At 49.6% G+C, this 17674-nt stretch overlaps 1 protein-coding gene across 3 annotated transcripts in view; it reads right to left on the reverse strand.

The window, feature by feature from the left end:
* Nucleotides 1-17674, reverse strand: part of USP40 (ubiquitin specific peptidase 40) — a 60197-nt gene that overhangs the window by 15849 nt on the left and 26674 nt on the right. For all 3 annotated transcript variants that reach the window (XM_056820133.1, XM_056820132.1, XM_056820134.1), the window contains exons 17-22: nt 15134-15257; nt 11164-11221; nt 10492-10545; nt 9271-9359; nt 8670-8756; nt 8363-8399 (exon numbers count right to left, since the gene is read on the reverse strand). In XM_056820133.1, the coding sequence (XP_056676111.1) occupies nt 8363-8399; nt 8670-8756; nt 9271-9359; nt 10492-10545; nt 11164-11221; nt 15134-15257 (449 nt within the window). The remainder of the gene's footprint in view (nt 1-8362; nt 8400-8669; nt 8757-9270; nt 9360-10491; nt 10546-11163; nt 11222-15133; nt 15258-17674) is intronic.

The raw sequence follows: 17674 nt of genomic DNA on the forward strand, positions 1-17674 counted from the left end.
AGACAAAGTGGGACATGAACCACTGGCTAAGAAGGTCTAAGCATGGGTTTGGGATTTCTGGCTGCAGTTAAGAATAGTCAAGGTAGACTCTGGGCCAGGGATAGAATTTATAGAGAAAGGACTGGGATAAGCATAGGGACACATAGGATTTAAACCTTACTAGCTGTGGGACCCTGGGCAAGTCATTTCTCCCTGTTTGCCTCAGTTTCCTCATCTGTCAAATGAGTTGGAGAAGGAAATGGCAAGCTGAAATGGAAAACCCCCACGTGGGCTCCATCAAACAACAAATTGTGGTATATGTTGGTGATGGAATCCTATTGTACTCAAAGGAATGATGAACTGGAGGGATTCCATGTGAACTGGAAAGACCTCCAGGAAGTGATACAGAGTAAGAGGAACAGAACCAGGAGAACATCGTACACAGAGATAGATACATTGTGATATAATCAAATGTAACTGACTTCTCTACTAGCAGCAATGCAGTGACCCAGGGCAATCTGAGGAACTTCTGAGAAAGATGCTAACCACATCCAGAGGAAGAACTGTGGGAGCAGAAATGCAGAAGAAAAACATATGATCGATCACGTGGTTCAATGGGGCTATGATATGGATTTTGATGTTAAAGAATTGCTCTACTGCAAGTATGAATAACATGGAAATAGGTTTTGAATAGTGATACATGTATAACCCAGTGGAACTGCTTGTCGGCCTTGGGGGTAGGGGGGAGGAAGAAGTGGGAGGGGGGTCATGAATCATGTAACCATGGGAAAATATTCTAAAATTTAAAAAAAGAAGAAAATACACTGCAGTGAATGTACTCCAGAGATGGCACAGGGAGCAGGAGTCTTGGCCCTGGAACCATCAACAGGCATCATGCTGGAATCAATCCATCCCTACCCCTGAGGAGCCTGACTTTATAATCAAGCCACCACAGATGGGAAAGCTACAAAGTCAGGGGATCTGTTTTCACACCTGTAAAATGGGAATGTGTCCTAGAATGCTCACCCTCCAGGGGGCTTGGGATGAACAAATGAAAGACTATGGACCCTACTGTCATGTCATATCATCATCATCATCATCATCATGTGAAAATACCCAGAGACCAGAAGGGGAAAATGAAGAACATATCCAGAGGATCATGAAGGGAGAAATGCAAATGGGTAAAAAAAAAAAACCATAACTACAGTGGCAGAACTAGAAAGAAGATGGGAATTTGACAGCCACCAAACCCTGGTCCGGAGGAGGAAGAGGAGGAAGAGGAAACTGGGATGCCAGCTACAGGGACAGAGGCAGAGCAGTAGCTCTCTCCTAGCTGAGCTGAGCAAACACTGAATCCCAAACCTGCCTCCCTAAGAATTTCATTTTTCCCAAGACAGCAAGAGTGGGCCATTCTGAACCTAAGACCAGGGGACAGCCTGGTTGCTGAAGTAGGACGAGCCGGGGATGTGCAAGGAAATGCCCAATCCATCTCTGATAGACCATTTTGATGGAGAGGAAAACAGACTGGCAAGCAACCTGGCCTGGGAAAGGATGAATCTGGAGTTCACCAAAAAGGCACCACTCCCTGCCTCTTCGAGCCATCTCTGCCATCCCCTCCCATTCTGGGTCCAGGGGCCGCTCTACTCTCTCCTTCCTCTGGGCCCCCAAGAACCTCATGACAATACACTTCCTTCCACTTCAGATCGCTCACACTTTTTTACACTTTCTGACCCATCGTGAACACCTGCTCCTGGTTCTCTGCAGACAGCATGATCCCTCTGCCCAAAGTCTCTGACATATTGGGCCACAAGGAATCTAGCACCTTGCTCTTCAGAGTTACTTCCAGACCCTCCTGGTGCCACCATCACTCAGCCATCTCTCCTCTTTGGGGTTTGTTTGAAACCTGTTACCTTGATCCTTCCTGAAGTCTCTGTAGCATCTGACCCTGCTCACCACCCTTCTTCCCGGATCATGGGCTCCTGACTTTAAAAAAAAGTCTGGACAATACAAACCACATAGAATTTCAGACAACATGGAATTTCCTGTCTAATGCCATGCATTTTGCTTGTTGGATGCATTTAAAAAGAAGATTCTGAGAAGGAAGTGGTCCTGCCCAAAGTGGGGACAAAGAGGCAAAGATGCCCTTCCTTTCCTGACTAATGTGACTCTTCCTCTACTTTCACAACGGAATTCATCCTGCTTCTCCTCAAGCATTCTGGCTGTTTCTTCTCAGTGTCTCTTACTATTTCATCATCCATGTCTCTCCTCTTATGAGGAAGAAATCCCCAAAGGTCTCTTCTCTTCTTTCTCTGCACCTTCTCTTGGTAATCTCAATAGTTCCCACAAGTTCAACTCCCACCTCAGAAATGCCTGAGTTTCTCAATACAGCCCATGTTTCCCTCCTACGCTCCAGCTGTACCTCATCAGCTGCCTACTGGACATTTCCAAAAGGATGCCCCAATGATACCTAACTCTTGGCCAGAACAAGACTTCTCCCCCGTCCCCTTCTCCTCAATTCTCTGTTCTGCTAGGGGCTCAGCAATACTTCCTTCTTCCTTGCCTCACATCCAATCAGCTGCTAGTCATCTTGACCCTCCCTTCCCTAGTCTCTCACATCCACCCTCTTCTCTCCATTCATCTAGCCACCACCCTAAACCAGCCCCATGTCAACTTTTGCCTGGACAATGGCAGTACAGTCCTAACTGGTCTTCCTGACTCAAGTCTTTCCCCTTTCCAATAAGCCCACCAGAGTTGCTTAAATGACAGTCCGATAGCAAGGTCTGATCACATTGCCCTATGTGCCTTTTTGTCTTTAGGACAGACTTCCTGGCATTCAAAGCCTTTCACAGTCAGATTCCCCTGGACATACTCTGTGTTCCAATCAGGGGACATTCTCGTGCACTGCCTTGGAAAGTCTAGTTCCTTCCCGGCAGGGCCCACATGAAGCTTCCTGAAGAAGGTCAATCTTGCCCCTCATTGCCCTGGACTCATTTTCCATTTGCTTTTCTATGGGCACACTCCCTCCCTCCAGCCAGGTTCTCAAGGTCCAGGATTCCGTATTTTTGTCTCTGCAACTTCAGTGCCTGGAACAGAGCAAGCGCTTACTATGGAGAGAAGGCTGGGGAGACCAGGACCAGAAATTCTATGGGGCAAATCCATCCCTCCAGGACCTACTGATAAAAAGCAATGCTTACAATTAGGAAAAAAGAGTCATCATGCAAAGAAGCCCAGGAAGGAAGGTGCGCACCACTGAGAAGGAAGACGGTGCAGCAGTGACTCCCGATGGATGCAGAATGACTCAACTCTTGTCGTCTATATCCATGAATCTTTGAATTGGAAAAGGTGGACCAAAAATGGCTGACAAGGCATTGAAACCTAAGAGAAGTAAGGAACAGCCTGAGGGCAGTCATCATTGAGTTCCAGACATGAGGCCAGGATTCTAAAGGCCTGGCAGACTGCTAGTGACTTCAGGAGTCTCCAAGAACGGAGAGGTCCCACAACTAGCAATGGGCAAAGACTGCCTTCGCTGTCTAAGGGAATGAACTAATACAGGCTGGTGGCCTTGCCCTTAATTCTGGAGAAAATTCTTGAGCCCATTATCAATGGGACGACGTCTGAGCACTCAGATAGAAAAGCACCAATTACCATGAGGCAGCCCAGCCTCACCAAGAAGAGATCGTTCAAGGTTCTTCTCGTTTCCTTCTAGCAGGGTTACTAGATGAAGAGGTGAGGAGTCCACAGACACAGCATTCCTGGACCACGGCGAGGCGGGTGCCAAAGGTGATCATGCTGCCTGTTTGGAAAGCCTATGGAGGTGGAAGCTGCATGAGCCACATGGGTACCATGGAGGGAACACAGATGAAGACTAGCACCAACGAAGAGTCATTAATGGTCTGATGGCCACTGGAAAGGAGCTCCCGGGATGGCACTCCAACCTCAGCCCTATACCATTCTATATCTGAATTGATGACTTGGATTGGATAAAGGCACACATGGCACACTCATCAAATTTGTGGATGACATAAGACAGAGAAGAGCACAATGAAGGATCCAAAAAAATTCTGGATGGGCTGGAATACTGCCTTAAACCGAATGAAATAAGTTGGAATAAATATCAGAGTGTAGACAAAGAAAGAAGTGACAACATCTTTTCCCAAATCACATCAACTTGAAAAAGTACAGAAAACCTTCACCCACCCAGAACTAGCTCTGAAAATAGCAGTGCAGAAAAATTCTGAAGCTTGAGGGTCTCTTCCTACCACCTCCACACCAGAAGCAGAGCTCAACATTAACATAAAGTTCCAAATCAAGAAATGGATTAGAAAAATGAACAAAAAAAAAAAAGGAAAACGACCACAAAAACTATTATGGTGACAGGAAAGATCAAAACACAAACTCAGAAGAAGACAATGAAGTCAAAACAAAGCTACAAGAAAAGCCTCAAAGAAAATATGTGAATGGGACACAAGATCAACAAGAATTTCTAGAAGAGCTAAAAAATTATTTTCAAAGTCATATAAGAGTGGTAGAGGGAAAACTAGGGAAAGAAATACAAGTAAAGAAGAAAATTATGAGGAGGCAAAAACAATCTAATAAAAGAGTCGCAAAGGAATGCTGAAAAAATAACATCCTAAAAAACAAAATCATCCAAAATTTTTTTTAAAGTACAAAAATACACCGATGAAAACATCTTTTTCAAAAGCAGAATTGGTCAAATGGGGAAAATCAAACAAAAGCTCATAAAAGAAACAATTTCTTAAAACTTAAGACCTAGGCAATTGGAAGTTAATGCTTCCATGTGACTTCAAAAAATACAATCAGTCAAAACAAAGAAAACAGTAGGGGCCATCTGGGTAGCTCAGTGGATTGAGAGTCAGGCCTAGAAACGGGAGGCCATAGGCTCAAATCTGTCCTCAGACACTTCCCAGCTATGTGACCCTGGGCAAGTCACTTGACCCCCATTGCCTAGCCCTTACCACTCTTCTACCTTGGAGCCAATACACAGTATTGACTCCAAAACAGAAGGTAAGGGTTTAAAAAAAAAGAAAGAAAACAGTAGAAGAAAATGTAAAATATTTTATCAGAAAAATAGCTGACCTAGAAAAAAGTTCAAGGAGATAAAAATTTCAGAATTCGTGGACTACATGAAAACCATGATTTTTTTTAAAGAGTCTAGATGTCATATTTTAAGAAATTTTCAAGGAAAATTTCCCTAATATTTTAGATCCATTGAATAAAATAAAAATTGAAAAAGTCCACGGATCACATCCTGAAAGAGATCCCGAAATGAACACTCTCAGAAATATTATAGCCAAATTTTAGAGATTCCAGGTCAAAGAAAAAATACTTCAAGCAGCAAAAGATCATTCAAATATTGTGGAGTCACAGTAAGGAGCACACAAGATTTAGCAGCTTCGACATTAAAAGATTGGAGGGCTTGGAATGATACTCTAGAAGTCAAAAGAACTAAGATTAGAACTAAGAATAATCTACCCAGCAAAAGTAAGTTTAATCCTTCAAAGGGGGAAAATGGTTTTTTAATGAAATAGAGAACTTTCAAGTATTCTTGATGAAAGATCAGAGCTGAATATAAAATCTTTCATTCAAACACAATCCTAAGAAGCATAAAAAGGGAGGAGTAATCATAAGAGCCTCAGTAAAGTTTACATTTAACTGTTTACATTCCTACATGGAAAGATGATGCTTTAAACTCCTACAACCTTTAGCATCTTAGGTAAGTTAAAAGTAGTTTACTGAGACAGAGACAGAGGACATGGATGTGAGTTAATTATGTTAGAACGATCTCCAAGAACAAAATGAAGGAGTGAGAAAGAACGAGGCACTGGGAAAAGGGGAAAGAAGAAATAGAATAGGCAAAATTTTCTCATACGAAAGAGACATTCAGAAAAACTTTGAAAATCACTCTCATCAGAACTGGTCCAGAGAGAAGAACATATACCCACACAGTTATGTACAGAAATGTATCTTACCTAATGGGGAAATAGGAGGAGAAAAGGAAGGGAAAGAGGACAAGGAATGAATGACAAAAGCAAGTGCAGATTAAGTGACTTGAGGATAAACAGGACAAAAGAGAGAAGAAACAAAAGCAAATGAGATGGAGGGAAATATACAGTCAGCATAACTGTGAATGTGAATGAGATGAGCTCACACATAAAACTGGTAGACTGGAGAATGGATTAGAAACCAGAATCAAACAATATGTTGCTTACAAGGGACATACTTGAAATGGACAATCACACAGATAAAATAAAGGGCTAGAGGAAAATCTGATAAGCTTCAAATGAACTAAAAAGACCACAAGGCTGGCAATCATTCCCTTAGAGCAGCGGTTCTCAAGCTCTCAATCTGTAGCAATGAGAATACATAATGCGTATCAGGTATTTACATCCCGAATCATAACTGTAGCAATATTACAGTTTCGAAGTAGCCCCCAAAATCATTTTTTGGTTTGGCGTCACTGCAACATGAGGAACTGTATTGCGGGGTCACGGCGTTCGAGAGGTGGAGAACCGCTGCCTTAGACAAAGCAAAAGTAAAAAGAGACCGAATTGAAAGGGATAATCAGAGAAACTAAAAGGTAGGTCAGACAATGAATGGAAAAAAATTTTGCATCAAGTTTAGAGGTTTCATTTCTGGGTATAAATCCAAGTCAAAAGAGCTATTCCTCAATTGATAAATGGTCAAAGGATATAAGAAGGTAGTTTCCCGATTTAAAAAGTGCTTTAAATCATTAGAGAACTATAAATCAGGCATCACGTCACACCTATAAGAAGCAACAAATGCTGGTTGGGCTGATGGAAAAGTAGGTACACTAGTGAACTGCCAGTGGAATTGTGACTTGGTCCAACCATTTGGGAGAACAGTTTGCAACAAGGGCTCCAGAACTGTACACACCCTTTGAGCTAGCAATACCACTACTAGACTGAAAAAAGAGAGGAAAAGGCCCTAGCCATACAAAAGTATTCATATCATCTTTTTGGGGTGGCAAAGAATTAGAACTCAAGGGGATGCTCATTAATTAGAGATGTGGCTGAGGATGATGGAGGACCATTGTGCTAAGAAAGGACAAGCAGGATGGTTTCCGAAAAATATGGCAAGAGCCAGAGGAACTGAGGCAAAATGAAGTGAGCAGAACCAGAACACTGTACACGGCCTCAGCAATCCTGAACAATGATCAAGTGTGAATGCTTTGCTCTTCTCAGCGCTATAATGATCCAGGACAATTCCAAAGGACTCGGACTGCCGCCAGAGAGACCTCATGAACCCCAATGCAGACTGCAGCAGACTTTGTCGTTTTCTTTATTTGTATTGTTTAGTTTTGTCTTTTCTTTTGAAACATGGCTAATACAGAATGTATGAACTTCCGTGTATAACTGAAATCAAACTGCTTGCCTTTGGGAGGGAAAGGAGAGAATCGGGAACTCAAAATTTTTGTAAATGATGGTTAAAACTTTTTTACATATAATTGGAAAATAATGAAATAAAAAAATTTAAAAGAAAGAAAACTATACAAAGGAATGAAATCAATTTGTCTGCCATGCTGCTAAATGTCTCCAAAGAGCTAAAAGGGAGGGCGGGAGCAAGCCTGAAGAACAAAAGTCAGGGTGTCATCAAGGAAACATGAGAGGAAGAGATGAGCTGGTTGAAGGGTGGGTGGGGGCCTAGAATGGCAAAGTGTGGTGGGCCCCAGTACTCCATTCTTGGCCCCCTTCTATCAGGGACCTGAAGGAAGTCCTAGAGCACAGCGGGGAGGAGCCCTCCGTGACGAGCTTGTAGGAAGACACAGAAAGTGATGTGTGGGGAAACTAGGAGATCCCGGGTTCATCTGAGTAACCTGGCCCTCCCATACTTCAAAGTCCTTCTGCTCTAGCCTTAGGGTGCCCCCAGGAACCACGCCAAAGCTTTCCTCTCCTCTTGCCACGACCCCTACCCTCAACACTCACAAGTGAAAGCAGTTCATAATCCAGTGAAAAGACCAGTGAGGTCACCAGCCCAGGCCTTCGACCGGCCGCGGTATTCTTTCCTCCTCATCCCCACCACCTGCTCACCCTACAGGATAGGCATCATTAAGTCCTCACAGTCTAGCAGAAACCACAGAACTCCTCATTCTCTTCTCCTGGTTTTGCTGATGCTAAAGTGACTTGAATTTTCACCCCAAATACTATCTTTGGACTCGGTGGGTTTAAGCCTTTGGTTTTCAATGAGTGCAAAGAACTTGTGAACGAGGCGCAGGGGACAAAGAGCCTGCACTGCCTGACAGGAGGGCAGAAAACAGGCCAAAATGGCCAAGAGGTTTACCGTGTGAGATGGCAGAGAGAAGGAAAAGGCTCTAAAGTGAGCTGCAAATCATCCTATCACTGACCTTGGAGATCAGCTTTCTCCAGCATCATCTTCAAACACTAAGTGAACAAGGAGAAAAAACAGAAAAGTTATGCTCACGGCCAATCAGATAATGAGATTCAGCCAGGAGCTCCTTCCTGGAGGCCTGTAGTCATGGGGTGTTCAAGGGCAAAGTCAGTGATGCAAGGAAACTCAGCAACCCCCCTCAAGCCTTCGTCCCCAGAGCCTGCCCACCATAACCAAACAGGGGTGATTCCCAGCTACCTGCCAGCCAAGAGGCCGGGCTACACTCTCCAGACCTCTCCCAGGGCAGGGGCCCCATCACTTACTTCACTCACAGAGATTGTTTGCTCCACTATGATCTCCTTCATGAGGCTGGACTCGAAGTCACAGCCCACCGTGAAAAACAGGAACAGCTGGAAAAGACCAACAAGTTTGTCAGGAGGTTTCCAGATGTCCCTGAAGCTGCTGCCACCAAAGGGCCTCTGATGCCCCCCCAAACCTCAGAACATTAATGTTCCCAGGGAGCCACAGGGCTGCGTTTCTAACGAATTCAACAACTGATCGCGTAACCTCTGGCCTCCTGGAACTATGTACTGACTGCCAATGGTCCTACCTCCCCCTTTCCCTAACAGAGCCTGGATAAGGGGGTGCCAATGAGGCTGAACCCCCAGGAATCTCAGGAGCCCTGGGATCCAAAGCATTCTGGTGGCTTAGAAAGAGAAAGATGCATTGTGGGTGGCCAGAACATGGAGATGGGAACAATGTCTAATGAGGGCTACTGCAAGCTCCGGTATCCACATTCCCTGGGAGAAATGGGCCCAAGTGTCAAAGGGAAGGTCACGGGAGCACCCCCACCCTGACCCCACTAAATCAGGGCCTCCAGCCATGCTGAGTTTCATGGCTCCTCTCAAGGCTGAGTTGGATCACCTGTGAGGAAGTTGGTGCTTTCCCACGGCACAGTCCCAACAAACTCCCCATCTCCATTGCTGCTTCAGCCACAGTGTAATTCTCAGGCACTGTCAAGAACAAAAGGGACACAGTGAGTGGGATGAACTCAAACTCAGGCCCTGCTCAGGCACGACAAGCCTTGCTGATCAGGGGGGTCAAAGAGCTGGCCTGGTCCCATTTTCTTTGAGGACACCGAATGGGCAGAACCCAGGTTGGCCTCCTAGACCCAGGCTCCCCCGCCAAAAGAACAGTCTCTCTAAAGCTCGTTCCTGAATAACAGAGGGAAGGAAAGAGCTGAAGGCAGCATCAGATCCAATTCAACCAGAGGGGAAGGGAGAAGCTCCTCAGGGCCAGACCCTGGGCCAGGCCTGGGCCTGCCTGTGTGACAGTCAGGACAATCACAGCCTCCCGGGGGCCAGGCCTCCTGCATCCCAGAATGCCCAAGTCTACAAGGTGTGAGAAGAACTGGCCCGGTGTGATGGGGGCCCAGAACAGTGCAGGGACTCAGGAGCCAGAGCGGCAGGAGGACACGTTTCCCCAGGGGCTCCCAGGCATCCCAGGCAGGACGTGTCATCTGACGACGAAGGGGCTCTGGAGCAGCCGTGGGCCTGGCCGGGGGCCTCTGAGGCACCTTGCTTACACCTCGGACATGAGTCTGAGGGTCTGGACCGAGCATGAAAAGAAACATTACAGAGGAGAAAAGGCAGCTCCAGGGGAGAGCCAGCATGGGCACTCACCCCCTCACTCTAGAAGTGGGGGCATCGGGAGCAGGGGATCGGCCAAGGGGAGGCCCAGAAGCAGTGGGGGCAGAGGCAGGGGCCCAAGTTCTAGGCTGAGGGGAGCCTGGGTTTTCTTTTCTTCAGACAAGGGGCAGCCAGGGCACCTGAGGGACGATGACCTGTCCTCCTGAGCCTAAAGGAGACGGCACACAGGCACAGCCTCTCCCCTGAGCCTTGAGGACCGAAGTTTGTTCCGTGGCTCTCCCTGCATTAAACTTCAATCGAGTGAGTCCAGGGGAGAGTGTGCCGGGTTTGAATGCCTCCTCTGTAAAAGGGGGGCTGGACGTGTTACCAAGGGCCTGGGCCAAATTGCCCTCCTCCGTCCTCCTTGGGCCTCCCCCAAATGAGGACAGCCCTGGGGCCAGGCCCTGCCAAAGGCAGAAGGCACCACATGCCCTCTCGAAGGCCACAGACCACTTACCTGGAGGAAGAAGCTGCCCGCTTCTGTCGATCAGTCTCAAGCAACTGTTATTAACTAGAGGCAAACAGACACCAAAAAGGCAGGTCAGAGACACGAGGTCAGCTCCCCATCTGGCCGGGTGACCCTGGACAAGTCCCTTCCCGCTCTTCTGCCCTGGAACTGACACTTGGTATTGATTCTAAGACAGAAGGGAAGGGTTTCAATTGTCTAAAGAACGACACCGGCCGAGCCTGCAAGGATCCCAGGCCTCCCCGTCATCCCTGGGCTCTTCCCTTGCTCTCCCGAGATCCCTCACAGTTCTGACTAGCTCTTCACCAACACGCTGGGCTTTCCCCTAAAATAGCCCCTTTAGGACAGGGCTCCGGATTCGAGGGCAGGCTCGCCAAGTTCCTGGCCCGATGATGTGCTGCCAGCTGTCCCTGACGCCCCACGAAGCCTAGGGAGACACTGTCTGGGCTTGTGGAGGGAGGCCAGAGATGACAGAATGCAGGAACCCTCAAATGAAGCCCGCATCGGGTGACGAGCAAGCCCACCCCGAGAAGCACCTGCCTCCGTTCTAGCCTGGGCAGTTCCGAGGCCTTGGTGCCAGACTCTCCTAGAGTCCGTGGGTGCCGGCGCTGCTGGACAGGCCGGACAGCAGACAATAAGCACCCGTGCGGTGGGCGTACTTACCCAGCTCCTCCTGCAGCCCCAGCTCCTTGATGGCTCGAATCCGAATATCCAACAGCAACTAAGACAGAAAAGCACGTTAACGACGACGGGGCAGACGCGGGAGACGCGCACGGAGGGAGCGCCTGATGGGCGAGCTTTTTAAAGCAGACAGACTTCACAGACACTTAAACGTGCTAAAGCTCCCAAGCAGGATGCCAGAGCACGAGAGGCAGTCCTGGGCGCCCTTTAGACTGGAATCTGGGACACTGAGCCACTGCCCGCACAGCTAGGCCCTCCGTCACCTGAACCCTGTCTCTGGCAGAGTCTGAGGCGGTCAGGGGGCCTTCTGGCCTGAGATGGGGAACCTAGGGGCAGGGCTTGCATGGACCATTTGGGCGGCCAGGCACGCTCACTGCCCACAACTAAGCATCTTGTGGTGGGCACGTGCCAGTCTAACGGCCATCCCTTGAGAAGATGCCCCTGGAATGCCTGCCAAAGGAGCAGCCCTGGGTGTGCAGAGACCAAAGCCCGAAACGTCTCTCTCTGACTGCCCGTTTTCCGCCTGAGGCGGAGGAAGGCTGCAAAGGGCCTGTGGGTCTGACTTGTCCGGAGGAGCAGAGGACCACCATGCCAAGTCAAATCCTGTGGCCCTCCCCAGCGGCCTCCTCAGAGCAACGGTGCTGCTGTGCGCAGGGCAGGAGGGGGTCAGAGCCTCCCACCATCCTCGGGGCTGAGCGGTGGGGAGACACTAGCGAGCTGACAGCCCGGGCTCTGGCCTCCGGGAGAGGAGAGAGGAGAAGAGAGGAAGGAGAAGAGAGGGAGAAGAGAGGGAGGAGAAGAGAGGAAGAAGAGAGGGAGAAGAGAGGGAGGAGAAGAGAGGGAGAAGAGAGGGAGGAGAAGAGAGGAAGAAGAGAGGGAGGAGGAGAGAGGGAGGAAAAGAGAGGGAGAAGAGAGGGAGGAGAAGAGAGGGAGGAGAAGAGAGGGAGGAGAAGAGAGGGAGGAGAAGAGAGGAAGAAGAGAGGGAGGAGGAGAGAGGGAGAAGAGAGGGAGGAGGAGAGAAGAGAGGGAGAAGAGAGGAAGGAGAAGAGAGGGAGGAGAAGAGAGGGAGAAGAAGAGAGGGAGAAGAGAGGGAGGAGGAGGAGAGAAGAGAGGGAGAAGAGAGGGAGGAAAAGAGAGGGAGAAGAGAGGGAGGAGAAGAGAGGGAGAAGAGAGGGAGGAGGAGAGAGGGAGAAGAGAGGGAGGAGGAGAGAAGAGAGGGAGAAGAGAGGAAGGAGAAGAGAGGGAGGAGAAGAGAGGGAGGAGAAGAGAGGGAGAAGAGAGGGAGAAGAGAGGGAGGAGGAGAGAAGAGAGGGAGAAGAGAGGGAGGAAAAGAGAGGGAGAAGAGAGGGAGGAGAAGAGAGGGAGAAGAGAGGGAGGAGAAGAGAGGGAGAAGAAAGGGAGGAGAAGAGAGGGAGAAGAGAGGGAGGAGGAGAGAAGAGAGGGAGGAGAGAAGAGAGGGAGGAGAAGAGAGGGAGGAGAAGAGAGAGAGGAGAAGAAAGGGAGGAGAAGAGAGGGAGAAGAAGAGAGAGAAGAGGAGAGAAGAGAGGGAGGAGAAGAGAGGGAAGAGAAGAGAGGGAGAAGAGAGGAAGAAGAGAGGGAGGAGGAGAGAGGGAGAAGAAGAGAGAGAGGAGGAGAGAAGAGAGGGAGGAGAAGAGAGGGAGGAGAAGAGAGGGAGGAGAAGAGAGGAAGAAGAGAGGGAGGAGGAGAGAGGGAGAAGAGAGGGAGGAGGAGAGAAGAGAGGGAGAAGAGAGGAAGGAGAAGAGAGGGAGGAGAAGAGAGGGAGGAGAAGAGAGGGAGAAGAAGAGAGGGAGAAGAGAGGGAGGAGGAGAGAAGAGAGGGAGAAGAGAGGGAGGAAAAGAGAGGGAGAAGAGAGGGAGGAGAAGAGAGGGAGAAGAGAGGGAGGAGAAGAGAGGGAGAAGAAAGGGAGGAGAAGAGAGGGAGAAGAGAGGGAGGAGGAGAGAAGAGAGGGAGGAGGAGAGAAGAGAGGGAGGAGAAGAGAGGGAGGAGAAGAGAGGGAGGAGAAGAGAGAGAGGAGAAGAAAGGGAGGAGAAGAGAGGGAGAAGAGAGAGAGGAGGAGAGAAGAGAGGGAGGAGAAGAGAGGGAGGAGAAGAGAGGGAGGAGAAGAGAGGAAGAAGAGAGGGAGAAGAGAGGGAGGAGGAGAGAAGAGAGGGAGGAGAAGAGAGGGAGAAGAGAGGGAGGAGAAAAGAGGGAGGAGAAGAGAGGGAGGAGAAGAGCGGGAGGAGGAGAGAGGGAGGAGAAGAGAGGGAGGAGAAGACAGGGAGGAGGAGAGAGGGAGGAGAAGACAGGGAGGAGAAGACAGGGAGAAGAGAGGGAGGAGGACAGATGGAGGAGAAGAGAGGGAGGAGAAGAGAGGGAGAAGAGAGGGAGGAGAAGAGAGGGAGGAGGAGAGAAGAGAGGGAGGAAAAGAGAGGAAGAAGAGAGGGAGGAGAAGAGAGGGAGGAGAGAGGGAGGGGAAGAGAGGGAGGAGAAAAGAGGGAGGAGGAGAGAGGGAGGAGAAGAGCGGGAGGAGAAGAGCGGGAGGAGGAGAGAGGGAGGAGAAGAGCGGGAGGAGGAGAGAGGGAGGAGAAGAGCGCCCCCGGAGAAGGCGCCCAGGCTGAGGCGGAGGAAGGCTGCGAAGGGCCTCTGATAGAAGACGGGATTGGAGCTCTGCCTCAAAGAAATCTCTCTCAGCCCAACTTGGCAATCCCAAAGTGATCCCGGCCCAAGTTCTCCTTGACATCGAGGCTCCCCCAAAGCCCATTTCCCTCCTCCCAGAGGCCACTAAGAAAAGGCGGTCTTAAAAACCTCATGTGAATCCAGGACCATGGAACAGCTGGGGACCCAAAAGGCCAAAAGCCGATAAACAAAGATTCAGAGTCTTGAGGAGCAAACAGCAGGAAACGGACTCGTAAATGGGCAGGTGGAGACACATAAGACACTTCCCCTTCCAGTTCTACAGGCCCCATGTCCTCCCCCACCCAAGCCCCATTTGACAGACAAGGACTAAGGCTTAGAGCATTGGAAGAGGCGGTACGGCCACCTTCTCAGCTGGGGAAGCCGACTCATAAGCAGTGGAGTCAGGCTCTGAAGCCAGCTCTTCTCCCTGTGGCCCCCATGCTGGGGCTGCCCATGGAGGGCCCCCTCCAGGATGGTGTTCTAGTCCTGGACCTGTACAAATGCGCCCATTGAGAAGGGCAGGGAAGGAAACAAGTCCTGAGGAAATGGGGGTCCGCCATCTGCAGAAAGCCTATTCAACGAGGCCAAGTCCCAGGTTTTCCAGGTTAGAAGTACTGAGGGGTTAATAGGAAAGAAAAGCCAACGTCATCCACTTCCTGGAGCTGTATAAATGGATTTGCTTTCAATGGGCCTCCAAGTTGGAACTGGCTTTTTCTTCTTCTTTTTAAGCTGAGAAGTCATGGAACGTTTTATGATTCATAAGACGGCAAGAGGACATCTCAAAACTAGCCATCTTAGTTTGTTAAAACCAGATGCTAGGTGGCTCAGTGGATAGAGAGAAGGTCCTGGGTTCAAATCCCCTCTCAAACACTTCCTAACTGTATGACCCTGGGCAAGTCACTTAACCCCAATCACCCAGATCTTGCTGCTCTTCTACCTTAGAACCCATACTAGTATCAGTTCTAAAATGGAAGGAAAGGGCTAAAAAAACAAACAGGTGGATGACGAAGCAGGAACTCCAAAACGCTGGTTTTTAGGCTTTAAAAATAAGGGGACAAATCTAAGAACTAGCACAGGCGAACGAGGCATTTGAAAGGAGAAATCAACAAGGAGCTCTTTGGAGGGCCCTGGGCTTGGGCTCACAGACCGGAGGGCCCTGCCGGCCAGCCCCCGACTCCTTTTGGCTGGGTGACCCTGAGCCCGCCACGTCAGGAGCCATTCTCCTCCGTAAGACGGAGGGAGGGGCTGGCTCTGGCTCCAAACCTTCCTTACTCACCGTTTCAATAGTGGCCGAGACTTTCACCTGCTCCTCCTCGGAATCTGCTTGGCACAGATTTCTGACCTGCATCCAGTTGAAGTTGCTGAGAGAGTTCGCCGGTCTGCCTCCGGCCATCGACAAACTGCGGGCAAGGGGACCCATTCAATCTCACTGTGACCCAGACGTCTCATTGAAATGTCACCTCAAAAGGAGCTCCCCGAGTTCCAGCGTGGCTCCCCCGCCCCCAAAGCCCCCACCCCAGGCTGCTCTGGTGCTAGACTCATCCGCAAGTGCCCGACCAGCCTGACCTGGTGCTGAGGAGCACCATCTTGCTCTGAGCTTCTGCCCTTCTGCTCCACTAAGCCCGGCCTGATCCCCCTTGGCGGGAGGGTCCTCTGTCCGCCCTAGAAATACTCTGTATTCCTTAGTTGTGCCTGGGCCTCTTCCTCCGTAAGGACGTGGGAGCTCTCAGAGGCCAGAGCTGGCCAAGCCCCAGCTCTGGAAGCTCGGTGCTGGGGGGCTTTGCCTCGTCATGGCGGGGTCGACAACGGAACGAACGAGCCTTCCTTCAAGAACCTGCAGCAGCAGGTCAGGGTACCAATGGGACGGAGGACAAGAAATTGTCTCCACTCTCCATGGGCTCTCAAAAACTCCCCCAAGAATGGCGGGCCTGTCTCCGTGGGCCCAGGCATCAAGAAGCTGAACAAACCAGCAGTCTCATCCCTCCCTCCCTCAGTCAGCACTCCTTGACCTTCCCAGCAGGACCGGGACTTAACAGCGTGGTACCGGCCCAGGCTGTGGCATCCACTTCGCAGTTCCTGCCCTCCACCTACCGTTCTGTGGCAATGGGAGATGGACCTACAGACTTCTGGTGGAAGAGAGGTGCGGGCACTAAGCCAGGGGCAGCAGTGTTCATCATCCCCCACGCCTAAGGCCAGTGAAAAGGAAATTCCCCATGAAGAAAGAGGCTCAGGCAGCTCTGAGGCCCAGCCCCCCAGAACCCAGCATCAAAGGGCAAGGGGTCCAAAAGGGGGCAGACCAGTAAGTTATGTAGCATGAGCAATAGGGGGAGCATAAGGAAAAAGAGGCTTGGAAAGCGGAGGAGGAAGAAAAGCCACAGATAAACTTCAAGCACAAGCAGCAGAGAAGCCCAGAGTGGACGTGTCAAACTAGAAGAGCGCGTGGCCACCAGGCCTGAACACGCCACTGAAAAACTCTCAGTGGCCCAGAGGACAGCGGAGATCCCCCCAGAGAACATCAAACCACCGTCAGATGCTTCCAAAGAGCTCAAGACAAAAATCCAAACCTGGAAAAGACATTCCAAGGAGGGTGAGGGGGAACTTGGGTGCTGCAAAGCAGAAATCCTCAGCAGCCCAGAAAAAGCTGACTGCCCCCCGGGGGGTGAGTCTCTTCAAAGAAGTGAACAAGAAAACCAGAGGGCAGCGCGACTCCCCTGAAGGGAAGGACCCTCTAGAAGAAGGGAAGCAGAGACCAGGGTCTCTGCAACCAGGCCAGACAGAATGTGCTAGAGTCAGGCATCACCGGCCTTCTGGAAGAATGGGACGAGTCAAAAAACCTGAACATCATGATGAAGAAAACATTCCAGCTTCTGAACACGGAGCACAAAGCGCCAATCCGAGGAATACCAAGGTGGCCTCCAGAAAAAAATCGAAGTCACAACTCCAAGGGAGAGTGGCTAAATTCCAATACCGAACACTAAGGAAAGCAAACTCCACCAGTACGAATCTGCTGCACCCTACCTACCAGAAACTAGAGGAGTGAACAGAATTTTGTCACCAAAGCAAAGGCTCAAGGTCTGCGCCTGCTGATCTGCACCTCACCGTCGCCGTGAAGCCCAAATCCAGGACCGAGCAGACCGTTAGGCTCGTCATCACCCAAACAACAGAAACACAAAAAAGAGACATAAATACAACATGGGAAAACACAAGGAAGGAACTAAGTGAGCCTCTTTCTAGAGACTATTAAAAGAAAAACCCAGACTTGAACTGACTGTTGGCCAAACTAGAGCTGGAAGACTCGAGGCATCTTCTAGACGAGAGCACTAAAGACCGGATGCATTTCTCAGCACCACACGGAACTCTGACAAAGCCCGACCTCTTCTGAGGGCACAGAAATAGTGCCAATGATGGGAAAAGGCACGTCTTTCACAGACCATCAGGTAATAAAATGAGTTCCCGGTTCAGAGTTCACACAAAAGCTGGTCCCGAAAGGCTTGACAATGAGATCTTAAAGAATGAGGGTCAAAGAAGAAATCACAGAAACAATTAGTAATCATGGGAAAGACCACACCGATGATGAAACCACATCACAAAAGTTCTGGCATGTGCTAATGAAATCCTCGAAGGGAAACCATAGCCCTAAAAACATACATTAGCACAATAGGAAAAATCCAACCCGACGTTAGACCAAAGAGCTGAATAACCCAGCTTCACTATGGAAATAGAACCTTAGCTATAAGGAAACCGTAAAGCTCCCAGTCCTGATGGATTCACAGGAAAATGAATACCAATAACACAGAAAAAATTAAGAAAGTTTTCT

This window comes from Monodelphis domestica, chromosome 2 (genome assembly GCF_027887165.1).
Source record: "Monodelphis domestica isolate mMonDom1 chromosome 2, mMonDom1.pri, whole genome shotgun sequence".
In the NCBI taxonomy this organism is placed as follows: Eukaryota; Metazoa; Chordata; class Mammalia; order Didelphimorphia; family Didelphidae; genus Monodelphis; species Monodelphis domestica.